Source organism: Patagioenas fasciata, chromosome 3 (genome assembly GCF_037038585.1).
Source record: "Patagioenas fasciata isolate bPatFas1 chromosome 3, bPatFas1.hap1, whole genome shotgun sequence".
In the NCBI taxonomy this organism is placed as follows: Eukaryota; Metazoa; Chordata; class Aves; order Columbiformes; family Columbidae; genus Patagioenas; species Patagioenas fasciata.
Window position 1 is genome coordinate 94,146,427 of NC_092522.1, and position 17,358 is coordinate 94,163,784.

Below are 17,358 nucleotides of genomic sequence, written 5' to 3' on the forward strand. Positions count from 1 at the left end.
ACTGAGTAAAACAACAGCTAGTTAAACCATTCAGCTACAATTGCTTGCCCCAGGGAGTAAACAGAAGGAAAGAAAAACCTACCTAAATTAGATGCCAGTATTGGCACAGGGACAAATATGAACAATGAGTTTAAACTCCCTGTGAATAAATTTACCCTGTAACAGAAAGAAACTTCCAGAGCATGAAAGAAAACATATTTGGAAACCTTCTGAAATAAGTGGAAAATCATCAAGAAGTCCAGTTATCTTTGCATAAGCGGGCCCCTAATGAAAAATTATACCATGACATCACTGGGCATAATTTTTAATGAAGTGAGCAAACGTCCTTCTTTGTCTGATCAAGCCCATATGGTGCTGATTTATAACCATGTGGTTAACATGAATTCTTACTTAGCAATCATTTGCATTAAACCGTGAAAAATTTATTCCTGCTCCATTTAGGATATGAGAAATGTTCCTGAGTCATGTACAGTAACATCTGTAGCATACACAGGCACAAAGTATTGCTTGACTTTATTGTGAATACATAAATACCACGACTGATGAAAGCAAACCTCCATAACGAAGGAGTGGCAATCTGAATTCAGTCATGAAATATGCACCAACTCCAAATGCTATAGCAAGCCTAACTCACAAGTCTGATTCTGATTCAAGCCAAGAGTCCCAGAACATTTTGTTCCCACAACAAAAATTCCTGATATCTGTCTGCACTTCCACTAGAGAGCATGGCAGTCAACCAAACTTCCCAGGATGGTAACAAGAAAGACGGCTGGAATAATTTCATATGCAGACTAGTTTATCCACTCATAGCCACTTGTTACGACATTCACCTGAAAATGCTAAACAAATTAGAAATGTAGAAGCTATTTTATGTACTTCTATTTTGCTCTTGCAACCTATTAGAAGTGTAAATCTACAGAGTCTCCAGATTGAAGGTTAACTAATGGTATTTTCTATGCATGCTATGTCACAGCTTTCTGACAGATAGCTCAATTACAAATATAATGTAGGAATGGAATTAGTATTCTGCCTTAAAGGGTTTAGACACAGTCTTGTCATTAACAGAAAGGGAAGATTTTATTTCATTCTCTCTGTGTTACTAACTTCTTCAACATGCTCAAGCTTCCTAATACGACAAAACTTTAAATTTGGGAGTTCTGACCCAAAGAATAGCTAGAGTGTTATTTAGCTATTCACGTAAGATGTACAGTATTTCTGTGTTGTTCTGCATTGATTGGTTTTATCCTTGCTGTACAGATACTGTTTTATTCTATAAATGCTATACATTATTAAAAGCACAATGCAATTTGAATGTAATGTAACTGAAGGAGTTACTCAGTAAAATTAAAAATTGCTGAAACCCCCCCCATGTATAGATAATACCCACAGACTTTAGAGCCACAGGAAAAAGAAATGTGCTTCCAGGTTTTAAAATCTTTACTGTTTGAATAAAGAAAAAACAATTTATAAAAACAGGATAATACAGAATACATTTTCTGAAATGAGGGAGTAGAGAGGCAGAGAGAGATCAGTTCTGCCTGGATTGATGGGGAAAAGGCATTAGCTGGATTTTTTACGGTTCTTTCCTTAGTCAGGAAGCTGTTTGTGCTGGCAGGTAAGTGGTGGTGGTGAAGTAAGTGAATATAAACCATGACCTGCAACTTTGGTCCCTTTAACATTAAAAAGTAATGATATTTTATACAAAATTACAACAAAAATTTGCCTTCTTAATGACAGCCCCAAGAGGACAGGATCTTTTATTTTCATAGGTCTAGAAGTTAAATTTATATCCTGTTTTACAGATGCATTAATATAAGGGATGATGATGTTATATTGACTAACAACATTAACTAAAACTATTGCTGTCTTAAGCTGGCACACTTCGCATCAGAAATTTGACTCCATGGCTCTTAATATGAATAACTCTTGTTTCTTAGCTCAAGTATAAATGCTAGAGGAGCACAGTTTCACTTCAAATTACTAATTTGAACTCTCGAGTTCTCTCCAATCACATTTCTCCATTCAGTTTGATTAACTCAGCCCTCTGGTCAAAAGCCCTAGAATTCATTTCTCTCTACTCAATGGAGAAAAAGATAAAGATACCCTTTCCAAAGGTGATGCAGACCAGGCATCTTGCTTGTGTATTCTGCATCTGTGTGTTTTTCTTCTGGATACAAAAGGCACCTAAGAACATCAGCTGAACATTTTACTGAGGTGGCTAAAACTGGGCCACCTCCTTTGAGCTGTTGTATGCTTTCTAGTTTCTTCATAGCTCTCATCTCCAGAAGGTATCTGGAGAACAAAAGTAAGTGCATAAAAAAGGCAGTTCAATGAACTTTGTCTTTAAACTTAACATTACACCTGTCTCTGACACCTATCTGGGGATGAGGTGAAACATCCAACATAATTCGTGTTTGTTTCTTTTTAATAATGACTTAGGGAAGTTAGGCAAATAATTTAACAAAAACCTAATTTTCATGTGAATTCTACTGTCGATACATAGTTTTTAAGGCTAAAGTTAAACAGCATGAATCTCACTCAGTCAACCTTTTCCCTAAATTAAATCTTCCATGTAACAAGTGAACTGCACAAATAATTTACTAAAGACTATATGACAGAGGCTACCAGTAGAGGCACGGGAGAGGAGGAAGCTGACTTTGTCTCAGATCATCAGCAAAACACCTTTCCTTTTTCTTCAACACCCTTCTTTTCATTCTGACCTCTTTTGGTATCTAATTTCCAAGATACAACATTTTTGCAGGGCTCTAAAGCCTTTGACCTTCTTATAGTGATGATAGACAATCATGCAAAAATAAGCATGGACAACTCAAATGGAAAATTTTGAACCATGGATGTTAATCTGCTGGATACAATGTTTTCCAGCATAACATCAAAATGATTTTAAATTTCACTCCACTGAATTAGCCTATTTCAACAAATAAGTGCAAAGGTAGTACATTACACACATCCCACTTATTTTAACAGGTCTTTCAGTGGAGCAAAACCACTGCCAGCTTAGAAGAAAAATGCTGAAAGTTATGAGTAGTTTATGAATCTGTTAATTTCTTCCTCACATTTTTACTGAATGAGCTGCATTGTATATTATCACTATACATTTTATTCACTATGGAGGTACTACCTGAATTTAGTGAAAATGAAAGCAAGCAAGTATAAATTATCTAATCTCTGTGGTATGGATTCTGCAGTCTGTATCAGAACGGGACGACATCTGAATTCTATTTAGATCTCACTTTAGGGGTTTAGAATGAAGCTGGAGTTCCCATTGCAGATACTTGGTTTTGTACACTTGGTCGGCTAATCCAAGGTGCTCTGCTATTAGAATGGAAGAGGTTGAACAAAAACAAGGACTTGGCCCCAGGTTTCTCCCTTTCCAAACTCACATGAGGCTACTGTTTCTCCTCGTTCTAATATTTGTGATCAGACATCCTGAATCCAAAGAATATTTCTGATAAAATCTGTTCAACGCAGAGGTATTTATGGGAAAAAAACGTATTTTTTTCAACCTGCCAAAGATGAGTTGACAGGGCCTACTTGAGAAAATTCAATGTCTAGAAAATACAGGTATTTTGGTATCACTAAAGACCTCTGTAAAAGACAAATCCTGAAAAGATAGGACACAATGAAATGTAAGCTTTAAACACATGAATTGAAATAACTTTAAATGTTCTGGTGGATTGTGGATTACTGCGGCTGTCAGGTTATAATTTCACCAATCTGAAACATGATTTTGTAAAACCCTCATGAACTTCCCTTAACAAAAACAATTAGGTGGAGCCATTTCATACGTTTCTGAGTTTCCCCACCATCCCTTCCCATTACATGAACAGATCAAAAAGCCCACAGCTGAAATTGTCAGATAGTGAATCTGTCTACAAGTGTTCCAAAGTACTGAACAATGCCATATAGACTTTTAGCAGATCAATTTCCTCCATAGAAATATTTTTTTTTAATAATTCTTAATTCTGCTTGTGTCTTATAACACTTTAAGTAAATTTTTTGAGAGTCCAAACATTGGCAGATGTAGTCATAGACTACCAAGCCAATCCTACAGCCATCATAGCTGGGGGGGAGTTTTGTCATCAAGTTAAATGAAGACAGGAAACAATTTGTGTATCTAAAAAAAGCACTAAACCAAGAATAGATTATTATCAAGGATCAAAGAGATATTTGATTATTGATAATGCAAAGGGATTAAACTACTTTTGAAGCAGAGATAGCAAAATTACTATACAAATACTTGTTTCAAATCTAGTAATTTATCGTATGCATGAAAACAGCACAATAAAAGCAGGTAAGGAAATAAATACATAGGTTGAAAGAAAGAAAATCAGAAATAATATGAAAGAAAGTTATTTAGGTAAAAAACCTAGTGATATTTGTGCTGTAATATCTTATTGGCTGTAATACCCTATTCTGCTGTAACATCTTACGGATTACAGTGATAGCCAGCAACGAGATAATAGTGTGTGTTCAAGTTCCACTTGCCACAAATACATTATTCTGTCATCTCGTGGGACGTTTGCTTTCTGTTTTAGATGCACAACTGCATCTAGCAATGGAAGACAGATTATTTTCGCATAACAGATTATATGCGTGTAACATTTTTCTTAAATTATTACATTGTCGTCTTCTAATTTCAATAATTTCTGGTTGCATTTTGGCACTAAATGCAAGAGGGGGTGTGATACAATTGAAACTGCACTGAGAACTCACCTGATTCTGCCCCGAGGGCGTTCAGATTGCTCTGACATAAAACTTGTGCTGCTGAGGCGTGAGGCACTGCTGGTTCGGGAAATGGCTGACACATCACTGACATCACTATCTGATGATTTGGCAGAGACGTTATCACAACTTCTGTACTGATCTGTTTGTATATTATACTAGAGATCAAGAAAAGAAAGGGTGAGGAGTCTTATCAAAACATAACGCATATATTGAGACAACAAATGACCTAAGTATGACAGTTCTCTCTAACTGCTTTTAGATCTAACAAAATTGTGTGAAATTCAGAGAAAAGCCGATATAAAATAATGTCTTTATGCCTAGCGAAGAAACCAAACATGGTATTTACGGACCAAATAAGACACCTGAAATAAATTAAAGTACTGGAACTGAAATAGGCTGCCGGTTCTTTAGTATACTGAACTATAGTAATGAAATATTTATGCAGTGGACAAGCATCTTATCAAGCACATACATAACATTTATTTGGCTATAGAACCTTTTTCTATTTTTCAAATATTAAAAAATATGCTTATGAAATACTTGTACAAAGTCAGTTTGGAACAGGAGAACTGTGTATGAGTCTGAATGAAATGTAATGATATATGAAGTTGACATTAGGGATTGATTTCAATACCTAAGTTATATCAGAAAAGGGAAAAAGTACATTTTCTACCTCAAAATATTTCTTTGTATCATGACTCTAGAGGACTAGTCAGGCACAAAGCTAACTCAGCAAAAATAGTATTTGTTTTCAGGCAGATCAGTTCCCTGATCTGTTTGCTTTTACATATGCACATGCATGACAACTAGCGAAGACCCAGCAGGAGGAATATGTGGGCAAAGGTAGGAGGTATTCCCCTTTTGTTAACAGTAGAAGCTTTGATCAGTTAAAACCAACTACAACACCACACAAGCCATTATATAATGCTCGTATTACTCACATCATCATTCAGACATGCATAAAAGGAAGCTTCAATCCCAGCAATGTCACACTTACCTAAGTCTTCAGTCGCACAAATATGAGGATCAAATCATTGTCAGGTTCACAAAAGTAAACCCCACTACCATAAGAGAGCAAAGTACCCTTGGCTGGGAAGTGACTAAACCAGGAGCATACTTTGCATGGCATACTACGGGAAAACTATTAACACATGGAAACACTGGGCAGTTTTTGATATGGCAGTCCAGGGAGTTCATTTTCTGGATCTGTGCTCTGTAAAACTGCAAGTCATAAATGCTTATTCATGAATTGCACATAAGCTGGGACAGTCTGTGAATATCCCCAGCTCAACTAGGCAGTGGGCTGTAGGCTGAGTCAGCTGGCAAATGTCGACTTATCTCTAAAAGCCTGGCAAACGCAAGACTGGGTTTGTGCAGGTGAATGTTTCAGGCCTTCTGTCATTAAACCAGGTTTATCTTCTAATGCTCTGGTACCTTTCAGCAACAATGTTTAAGGTCTCCAAGTACACTTGGAAACCTCTTGGTAAAACATGTCAGATAAGATGAGGAAGTTAATGGGAGTAGAGAAGGGGAGGAAATAAAGACAATTATAAGCACTGACTGTAAATATAGAAATCTGTAGGAAAAATGGAAGTTGTACAAATTTAGTGTCTCAGCACGTGTTTCAGGGTTACTCACAGCTCCTGAACAGCATATGCCAAGATTAAAACCACAAACCAATCTATGAATAAAAACCTGGGGGTGTGACCTTAGCAGTATGCATCAAGGAAACTCTTAGCAATACCCTGTAAGGGGCTGACTGAATAAAAACATCCACAGGAGGGAAAGCTCCTAAAGGTAAATTTTCAGCTGCAAATACTAAATGAGACTTTTCAGAATAGCTTGCAGCATGATGAGTTTCAACTCAAATAACATCTCTAACAGGCATTGACATGGAAACAGCTGCAGCAGAACTCTGATTTAACGAAGTGTGTAACACAAAGGACTCAAGAACTCCAATATTTAAAAATATTTTCAGCTACAGCAAGGATTTATTTGGAGATTCTCTTTCCAAGGGACTTGATGTGACTTATCTGAATATAAATGACCAACATGGTTAAGGTGAAACTATGCTGATATATTTAGTAAGATCGCCTTTTGGAAATGGCTTGTAGAGTCTCTTAAATAATTCTACTGCTTCCTCGCTCTCAGACTGCAAAATAAACCTCTCTGTGGGCCAGGGGGAGACTCTGTTTCACTCATACTGAATTTGCTTCATCTTTCATGGGCTATCTACATGTACTAGAAAAGATGGGAAGGAAGGAGGGAGAGAGAAAGCATTAAGCATGGTTGTCTAGCTTACTGGTTAGGATACTGGAGAGAAGTCCCAGCTTGTGCACTAGTGCCTGTTTAGGTACTCAGCCTTAATATGGAACCAGTGTCTTCAGTTCACATATCATCCCCTGTAAATCGAGGCTATGTAGATGTCCTCACTCTGTCCTGCTCCCTGTAGTCCAGCAGTCTGTACAGAATTTCTCTGTAAATATCAGACTGGCTTAACAGCCAGTCTTTCATATGTTGGTAAACAGAGAATTTTAAGGTAAGAGGGGAGATACAGAAAAAACTGAATCCATGTCTTCTACTTGCCTTGGTATTCTAATCACAGAGCTACTCCATATAACGTGGAGCTGCCCTTCCTAAATGGCATGGTCGAGCTTTTATTACTCCTTTATCCTGGATGCCAGGGTTGTGATTCCCAAGAAACTGAAAAGTTTTCCCTTCACAGAAACAGAGATTAGTGCAAAAAGTGGTGATGCTGAAATTTAATGCTGAGTGCTACAGCGTTTACATTTTACTACTACTTCTTCTGCATTTAGCTCTTCCTTTCTATAGCTGCTGGTTCTGATGAATTCGCTGTCCTCTATAGGAGGCGTACAACTTTTCCCATGCATTCCCCCTGTCCCTTTCCAGTACAATATGATAATCAGTCATCTCAACTAACTTGAACAAAATGAAAGCAATTTTGAAGTTAACCTTCCCCCCACCCCCCACCTCAAATAAAGACAAAGCTGTGATCATTAAAAGGAGAACATTTTACTGTTGCAATACACCTGACCTTATCATTTAGAAGAAAAATGTCATGGGCTGAATTAAAGTAATGCCTGCAGGTTTCCAACTGGGCTAAAATGTAATATGCTACAGTCCTCCCCATCTAGAAAACTACTGCTCTTCATAACTCTGCACTTATTTGTAATAAATTTCCCTGTCACGTATTATGTAATATTATGTAAATATTATGTAATTTTGAAGCTTCAAAATGAAGTGAATTCTTAGTGCAATCACTTCTCTTTCAACTCTACATCTTACAGAGCTCAAGCTTACATAACATTTCTATTTGAAGGTGCACTATTTATCACATTGGGAGAGTTGCTGAAGTTTGCAGCAACTTCAATAGCAATTACTAGAGAGTATGTCTGGTTTTTTAAACATTATGAGCAGCTAGCATCCAATGCCCAAACTATCTTCACTGTCTGCTTCTGCATTACAAAGACAAAAGTTTTTTTTCAATAGAACTATCTGAAATATAAACAGCTGAAATGCAGTTCTTTCATTCACTTTACCACCTGTGGAGCTGCTGCTTCTTCTGTGCCAGCAAAAGGAGAAAAAAAGGGTATGACGAACTGCAGATGTGTTAATGTCAATGGAAAGACCACAGACATAAACGAAAAGAATGTACTTCATTAATCATTTTACAGTTCCTCAATGACTAACAATGTTAGCAATTTTAGTGATTATAAGGCACATTTTAGAACTAATTTAATAGTCCATTATATTATCTTCCATATTCATAAGTATTTATATTTCTACATTTATCTCCCAAAGCCATGGAGAATACAATAGTTCACAGCACTGAAAATTGAAGGAGTGTCCCCTCCTTTGACTACAACAAAAGCTCAGATGACTAACATCTGAAAATATCTGCCTCAATAAAGTGCTTAAAATGAGGAAATTAAACAAGAAAATTAAATAGGGGTTAAAATGAGGAAAGAGAAATCCACATTAAGGACTAGATTCATCCGGGGGCTTGCGCAAGTCTTGAGATCACAGCTAGCTTTTGAGGCACCTTACTCTAACAAGGAATTTTGTCAGAAAACACTGAATCATGTGCAAAGCGCCTTTAGTTTTAGAACATTCACACAGGGTTCCCCCAAATGCTGCTGGGGTTCACAGCCCAGCACTCAGCACCTTGGTGTGCCCAGGCTTCATTTCTGACTCCTGCCAGCATCTGTCTCAGGAGCAGCTCATGTGATGGTCCAGAGCCCAGTAAGTACCAGTGATTCTAAGTAACTCTTCCCAATTCTTCCCAGTACTGTATTCAGCTCAGTTACTGTGAACACCACTCAGCTTCCTAACAGGGAACAGTGAAAATGAGCAAGTCAAACCATAGCAAAACTACAGTTAAGCCCATGAGTGGAATGAACGGACCTCACTGGAGTTCATGAAACCCAGCCAGTACTGGAGTGACTGTTGTATCAATGTGATATACAGTAAACATTTTTTTCTTGAAGGTGGATGAAGAGGGATTGAAGGAAGACACTCACCACATCAGTGTCCAAGAGCACTTTCCATACCTAGCCATATGTGCTTTGCCCAGCATCCCATAAAGCTTAAACATCATCAACCTCCTGTCATCCCAACTCTTCTATCCAGCCCTTTCTTGTAGACATTTACTATCAAGTTAAATCCAAAGACTGTCACTGAAGTAATGCCATGATTACACTTCATGCTAAATGCTTTCCAATCACACACAGTCTTAACTGAGTCAGGAATGCATCTAAATATAGAGCGATGTCCTTTTAAGTATGTACTACGGTGTTCTGATCAGTAACTCTCTTGAATAAACAGACTTCCAAAAAAATGTGTTGCACACTCTCTGGAAAGCTGCAGCATGACGTTTATCTTCTGTGTGTGGAATATAAAACTTAAGGTATTTTGAATTAAAAACCTAATAAAGATATACTGTCATTTATATCTATGCAAATCCAGAACTGTGCTATCAAAGTGTTTTGATTATCTCAAACACTGAAACAACACAAATGTGCATACTAGCCACTGCAGCCTTACCAATATACAAGAAAGAAGAGAGATGGATGTTTAAAGCTCTCCTTTAAAACCTTTTGCCAAATCCACAGAGGGTTTTGTTGTTGTTGCTTCATTTAGCTTTCTAGATTTTAACTGTTTCACATAAATTATGGAGTCTTTCCACTAGAACTGAAGAAAATAAGGACTTGAGATCTGTGAAGGTGTCAAAACAATTAGAATGGAACAGCCATCAAGACTATATGGATGTTTTAGAGCAGACAGTTACCTATTCAGAATCCATTAACAGACGTTTAAAACACAGATCCTTAAAAATGTTTACACACTAACTGCATGGTGCATGCTTGAAAAACATAGTGCTTGCTTACTGAGACTAGAAGATTGAGAAACTGAGTGGGAGAAATAACAAAAGTTGAAGAAATGCAGCAGAAATGGATTGGAAGTTGCAAAGGCCATATTATTATACCTTTAAAAAAAAAAAAAAGTTTGTTCTCAATATAAGAGAAAACATAGTTACATTTAAGGAAGTAATTTTGCATACATGCAATTATCCAGTCCATACTGACGGAAAATTTTTGAAAGGACTAGGGAATTTTATGTGTAATAAAACAAGCATATTTGCAAATGCTAAAAAAGTGGAAGAATCAAACCCATGTGAGATGACTGCTCTGAAAAGGAGAAGTTAGTATCTTCTTAATGTGCAGCATGGCATAATTTCCTTACTAAATATAAACACCTATTTTCTGAAGCAGTGGGCAAACACCACTGCTTGGAAACACAGGAGTATTTCTTCCTCACTGTTCCAAAATGTCTATTAGACCACTGATTATTATTATTTTTTTAAATCTATTTAAAGTTGCACTCCTGCAGCTTTTAAAGACTTTTCACAGGTTTTGGCAGCAGAAATTGCGTATTCAGAAGTCCTTAGAAGCTTCAGTCATCAGCTCTACTCCACCACCTGATATGCCACCTCCTAAATTTTCATTAGAGCTGTCTAAATCTTCATCTGTGTGCTTATTTCCTTGACTCTTTTAGCATCTTCTGAAGGTAAAGAAAGACAGTAGCACAAGGTGTCCTTCAGTAACATTTTTAAAGTGATGAATACCACCATAGTGATATGAAGCAAACAGCTACATCACTGAATCTAGTAGAGTCAGAATGGGCTAATATAATTCGCGCTCAGCACTTAAAAAATTATAGGTTGGACCATCTTATCTAGGATTACACCATTATCATGTAGAAAAATACATGAAAAGTTAAAGATTTTTTTTATTTAAAGACCAGGACAACTAATTCATTCTCCTTACTACAGTTTTAGCATGGAAAGGAGTAGGTGTTTGTCAGAGCACCATGTACAAAAATATTTTTCTAGTAACAGCAGACAGAAAATTTGCTTCCTCAAAGTTGCAGTCATAATGAAAAAAAAAATCCAAATAAAACAATTTTCAACAGAGTTCTTTCCTGTTAGAGCTCATCGTGCTGTAATTTCAATTTTGATTTCATTTCCATGTATTTTTAAAAACTAAAGATGATGCTAGAAAACTTGAGGTACTAGAGGATAGGAGAAATTTGTAATATTGCAGGTTGATGTTTTCCAACAACTATTTAACCATATGTTGTGTGTACCTTAATCCAATAAGAAAATACATTGAGGAGCAAAAATAATGCTTACAATAAATATTAAAGATAATTGGAATAAAAAAAAAATGGTCATAATGAAAAAATTAAAACATTTGAATGAATCTGTAAACACACTTAATCCAAAGCAGAAAACTGGCCTTTGACTACGAACAAAATGTATGTTTTGTTGTCCCAGCCGAAGTCCTCAGATCACATATGACCCTCCTCTCCTGCAAGATTTATCAACCAATTTTTACTATTTTTTTACCACGTTAACTAGTTGGGAAGTACCATAGAGGCACACGGCATCTCACGCTCTGGTCCTGAGTTGACCTCTTGTGAAGGTAATGGCAAACCCAACATCACATGAGCTGTTCTAACTATTACACAAATTCCGGCTTCTGACAGATTATTTCATTGGAAATTTCCATCTCAATTGTTTTTTGTTGTTGTTGTTTTGTCTGTTTGTTTTTTTAATAGCACTGATATCCTGCAATTTGGCAATTGAGGACGTAAAGCCTTGTTTCTCTTACTTCCCTTTCCTTTGACAACTGTTTCATTTAAGTTTTATGTTCACAGTGAGGCAGTCTCAAAAAGAAAGACCCTTATTGAAGTCATCCCCATATTTAACTGTAAGAAGATCCTGAACAAATCTTTCAAGTCTGTTAGCTATTACAAGTTAGAAGCCCAATTGTATATTTATCCATTCCTAAGTAAATTTCTGATTTTGTTTCTGCTGAGTAATCCCTTATTTTAACTTGTGCCTCCAGGATCATGCTTCAGTTCTGCAAAACACCAGGCATTTGCTCTGGAAGGGCAGGGGTAGAAATGTTGGTGTATGCGCTATGGCAATTAATGCTGGGAGCTTTCTGATGTCTGTAGCTGTTGAGAGCTTGACAATGTTTGTTGCCTTCTGTATGGCACCAGTTCACAAATAGAAAGTTTGACTCTTTCAAAACGTAGAAATAAAAATACAAGCATTTAGGTCTTACTGATGTAAAGAAAATCTTTGAAATGCGACTCTTGAAGTATGAAAGTCTAAATTAATAAAAGCTGTGATTTTCTTCCATCTACTGTTATTCTCAGACCTTATTTTTAAAGCAAACAGTTGCTATGTGTCTTCGAATTTTTTACAGTGGGCTTTTACATTCATACTGCCATCCCGCGGTCACTCGTCGAAAGCACGTAACCCTCAATGGCGCTGGAAGAATTGCAGGAATGCTTCTCCCACCATTCAGTTACCACTGGTTTTGCCTCTGCTTTTTACTTTGCCTACACAAACACAGTGCTGTATCTCTAAATGGAAACATGGAATCTAATCAAACATTTCCCCTCCTGACTTGTGCAAATGTTCCCCCTCGACTAGGCATCACAAGGCAAAATGTCTTTAACAGAAAGTTCAGCTCCAGGCCCTCACAGCTTGATTTGTAAGTGGCAGTGCAGACGTGTGAGATGTTTTTTGCAATTCACTCAGAAGAGAAAGGTCCCTCTATACGACTTCTTAATCCAACGTCATGTACACTTATCAGAGGAAATCTTTACAATTTGTTAGAAAAGGAGATGAAAGTAATCAGTAAGTATTTCAAGAAAGGAAATACTTTATCTGGGACATAATTAGGATGGAAAGAAATTATAGAAACTTGAGAACATCTGCATGGGATTGGATCTATTATAGTTGTGTCTGGCCCTCTACATGTCAGACAAAGTTGGGCCTAGAGAAGATCAAAAGAGCAGGGCCAGGTCACAATGACACTTCCATGGCCCACTTCTCTAGCCTCCAGGGATCTGCAGGCCAGGCACTTCCTAAACTAGAGGTGACATGGCTTTGTTTAACAGCTGTTGAAGGGTCTTTCTGCTCCACATTAGTTTTGAATTGTTCTGCTTTTTGCAGATATATTTTAGGTGAGATCAAAAATTCAATCTAATGCACATCAGATGGGGGTTAAAACGATGTTAAAAAGCTATAACTCGAAGACATTTCTGTCAGGCTTTATAACACAGTGTTCTTGAGGGTTATATAATATTTAAAATAAACAGATTTATGCCTTCAATTTTCAAGCCACAGTATCATTTCAATACTACTGACTTTACCTTGGTATATTGCTCACGCTCATGTTCTTGGCTAGAACCAGACCCTGATGTCTGATTATAACGGTGCACTTTCATTTTCATCTGTCTCGTTCGCTCCTCCACTACTAAGCTTGCTGCAAAAACACACAATGAAAATCAATTAAAAAGAGTGGAAACTTTTTGGAAAAACAAATGGTTTAACAACTATTTTAGCTTATTTCCATCTCAACGAAACGAAGAAATGTACAAACATGTAACAAGCAGGATGTAAACACAGAACAAAGGAACACTAATGTCAAGAAATCAACCACTTCCATTGCGAGAGTCTTTACCTGAAAATGGGAAGATATCCCCATTTCCTATACATAATCAAACTGGGGCAACAGATATGAAAAGAGTGAAAGAATTTAGGTGATGATAGGCTGAATTATAAACCTGTTAAGTATTCTGGATGCAGGGGACATAAATCCATGATAATCTAACCATGAATTTGCTTAAATGTAGAAAATATTACAGTAACATTCTAAGAGTTAAGGTAGTAAACAAGTGTTAAAATTTATTTTTAAAGTAATTAACTCCTACTACTATTTTAAACCAGAACTGCTTACCATAGCTAAAGTTATTCGAGAAGAATAATTTCTCCATTCAACCAGTCATAGTAAAAAATATGTTAATGTGCCTTTTTTTTTTTTACAAAATTATGACAATGTTTGTTTTAAAAAAAAAAGAAGAAATCTAATCTTAGACTTTCAAGAAGCTGTGGTGCTATAAGAAGCATCTTCTTCAATGTAAACAAGTGATTGCAATTAATATTGGCTGTCCTTGCACTAATGGAAAGAGCAGTGTGAAAGCCCCTGGGCTAATCCCTCCTTAAAATAAGTCAGCCTTTGTGGTAGTGCATAATTTTCAGAGTGAACCACACATTATGTCATTCTTAAACTTGGTAGCATTATAAATGCAAAACAATAACAATAAAACCAAAACCTGGTAAACTAGTCCTTTGTAGCAGTTTTAGAACTAGACCCAAATATTCATCAGTAACTATTCTACATCACAGTAGTGCTCACTTTGTTCATCTTTCTTTTTTTGTACAGGTTATAACATCACAGAAGGACAACTTATTTTAGTTTGAATTTTTTGTGTGACCACAAATTCAAGACTGGTGTTTTATTTGGGAAAACCTCTGCAAAAATCTTCTGCTGCTTTTGGGTCAACCATGGATTTATAGGACTCTCTCCAAAACTATTAAAGTCCTTACTTTTGTAAACAGCTCTTCCCCAGACCAGTGGCAGGAGAGAGACACCAATTTAAAAGCTGCATGTAATCAATTTTCAATCACAAAACACAAAGAATTTTAAATTAGTTGAAAAAAAGTACTCTATCATGCTTTTTTAAACATCTGTATTGTGAATGAAGAAGTACCGAAGTTCTCATATGTGAGTTTTATGCTGCTAGTTAACTGTGGGATTTTTTACACATCTAATTTTTTGCAAGCACAAAGGTACCAAAAAAAAAAGAAAGGAAAAGAAAAAAAGCCAGTACACTCAGGGTTGGAGATTTTAAACTGTGGGCTACTGCACAAATCCCAGTTGTGCATGCATGTACCATCTGTAATGCACATGTGGAAATGATGGAATGTCTGTGTGCTGGTTGGGTACGAAAAATATACAAAGACATCACTGTGAAAAATATGCTGTTTTCATGTCTTCCTTCCACATTTCTTATTTAAAAATAGGAAAATTTAATACAGCAAATTACATTAAAATTCTGCTACCACTACAAATTTAAGGCACCAGATAAAGTTATAATCGTAAACTTCAACCTCCCACACGCAGAGGGTCCAATCTAGGAAATTCTGCACATGCAGAATGTCACACTGGGCCCAGCAATTATTCCAGATGACTAATTATGCCGGTAAATGTGTACCTTAATTGCAATGAGTCCAGTTCCACCATCAGATATGCAGGCACAGCTCCAATTACTTCAATGGAAGTTGCATGGAGGTATCTGAAGGCAAAATTGAGCACTTTAGGTGAAATTTTTAAAGATGGCCTCTTATTTTAAGGACAGATATGAAAGGATTAAGATATCAATTAGTGGCTGAAGTAAAAAACTCAGATATCTTAATCCTGTCATACATGCACGAAATAGAGTGAGGATATAAAATCAGAGGGAAAATTGAGACCCCTTTAAAAATTTAGCCCTGTATGTGTGTGGTGCACAGATTACCGTTACTCTAAAAAATAACCCTTTCATTGTGTGACTTTTAAGTGCTTCACCCTGTCAAGTGTACGTCATACTAAATAACTTACATAAATCAGTGTTCCTCTGATTACTTAAAATACCTGAGAAAAAACAGATGCTATTTCATTGACTATATGTGAAAATGACTGCAGTCAAGGTTGGCTAAATATTCAAACTTAACTCTGTATTTCTTGATATTTGTTATGTTCAAATACTTAACCTTAACAATAAGTTTATGCTCTGGTTTTCATTATAAATATGATTATATAAAATAACATGAGAACAATTAATGAGGACTCTAATGGAGAAATTTGTTTCTGTGCTTGGAGTAAAAGGTAATTTAGTATCAATTAGCTGTTAGTGTATTTCTAAGCAAATAACTGTCTGAAATGTAAGTCTGATGCAAAAAATACAAATGTGTTCTTTCCAGCTTTGTTTACTGTGAACATCTGAAGTTATGTTGTATCTAGCTCAATTCTGTGATGGAAAATTTCATCTCCCTGACAAGTAGCTTGGTATACTCTTTACAAGTTAATCACAAAAAGCAGAAAAAAAATCTAACACAGGAGCAAAAGCACATTAGCGGAAGCTGTAACAACCATAGGTAACACCACCATATGATCACGTTACTTTCTTGGAACATAGCTGGTTACCACAGGTAACAAAAATTTGACATAAACAATATTTCGAGAACTGAACCTGCCACAGAAAAGTATGGATCTACTTTCTTTAAGGACATCAGTATTTACAGAGTGCTTTTCCTGGAGCTCTTGAGAGGTAGGACTACACGGTAACATACAAATGGAAGTACCTCTAAATTCTACAGTGGAAGATTTATCGTGTGTCTCAAATTAGTGGTACAACTACCATCAATATCAGTTGTGTCAACATGTTACTCTCTGTGGTGTCAGAAGTCATGCTTCAAAGAGCTATAACTCTGATCTCTTCAAGAGCTACTGATTCAGAGGCGATATCAATCAGTATAAGAAGTAATTGCAGAAACTCATTCAGCAAGCTGTTCAGATAAGGGGTGCAAGTTCAGAGCTAAAGCTTTTACTACTAATAAACTATGTGAAGGTTGTACAACAATTGGGTACACAAACAATCAAGCCATGCAAGAGAGAAAACACAGACACACGAATGGAATCAAAATGCTATACTTCAATTCCATTAATATATTTATACACCAGTTTGACTCCTTTAATCCAAGGTGTACTTGTTCTGGCGGAGATAGAGGTAGATTTCTTCACAGCAGCCTGTATGGTGCTGAGGTTTAGATTTGTAACTAAAACAGTGTTGTTAATACAGGAATGTTTTAGCAATTGCTGAGCAGTGCTTGCACAGAACCAAGGCCACCTTTGTTTCTCATGCTGCCCACACTCCCAGCAACACGACTGGAGACGGGGAGGGAGAACAGCTGGGCCAGCTGACCATCACTGACCAAAGGGATGTTCCATACCACACAGCATCATTCTCAGCAATAAAACTGAGGGCAGTCGATCCAAAGTAGCTGTTGCTCAGTGACTGGTTGGGCATTGGTCTGCTGGTGGGAGGTGGTGAGTGATGCCTTTGCATCAGCTGGTGGTGGGGTATGTGGGTTTTTTTTTCGTTTTCTTCATTTTTTTCCTTCACTTATTA

At 36.7% G+C, this 17,358-nt stretch overlaps 1 protein-coding gene across 50 annotated transcripts in view; it reads right to left on the reverse strand.

Moving 5' to 3' along the window:
* The window catches only part of RIMS1 (regulating synaptic membrane exocytosis 1), a 316,668-nt gene that overhangs the window by 59,628 nt on the left and 239,682 nt on the right, over positions 1-17,358 (reverse strand). For 45 of the 50 annotated variants that reach the window (XM_071806904.1, XM_071806877.1, XM_071806872.1 and 42 more), the window contains 2 exons: positions 13,498-13,610; positions 4,735-4,901 (listed from right to left, as the gene is read on the reverse strand). The exons of the other annotated variants lie outside the window; for them this stretch is intronic. In XM_071806904.1, the coding sequence (XP_071663005.1) occupies positions 4,735-4,901; positions 13,498-13,610 (280 nt within the window). The remainder of the gene's footprint in view (positions 1-4,734; positions 4,902-13,497; positions 13,611-17,358) is intronic. 50 annotated transcript variants of the gene reach the window in all.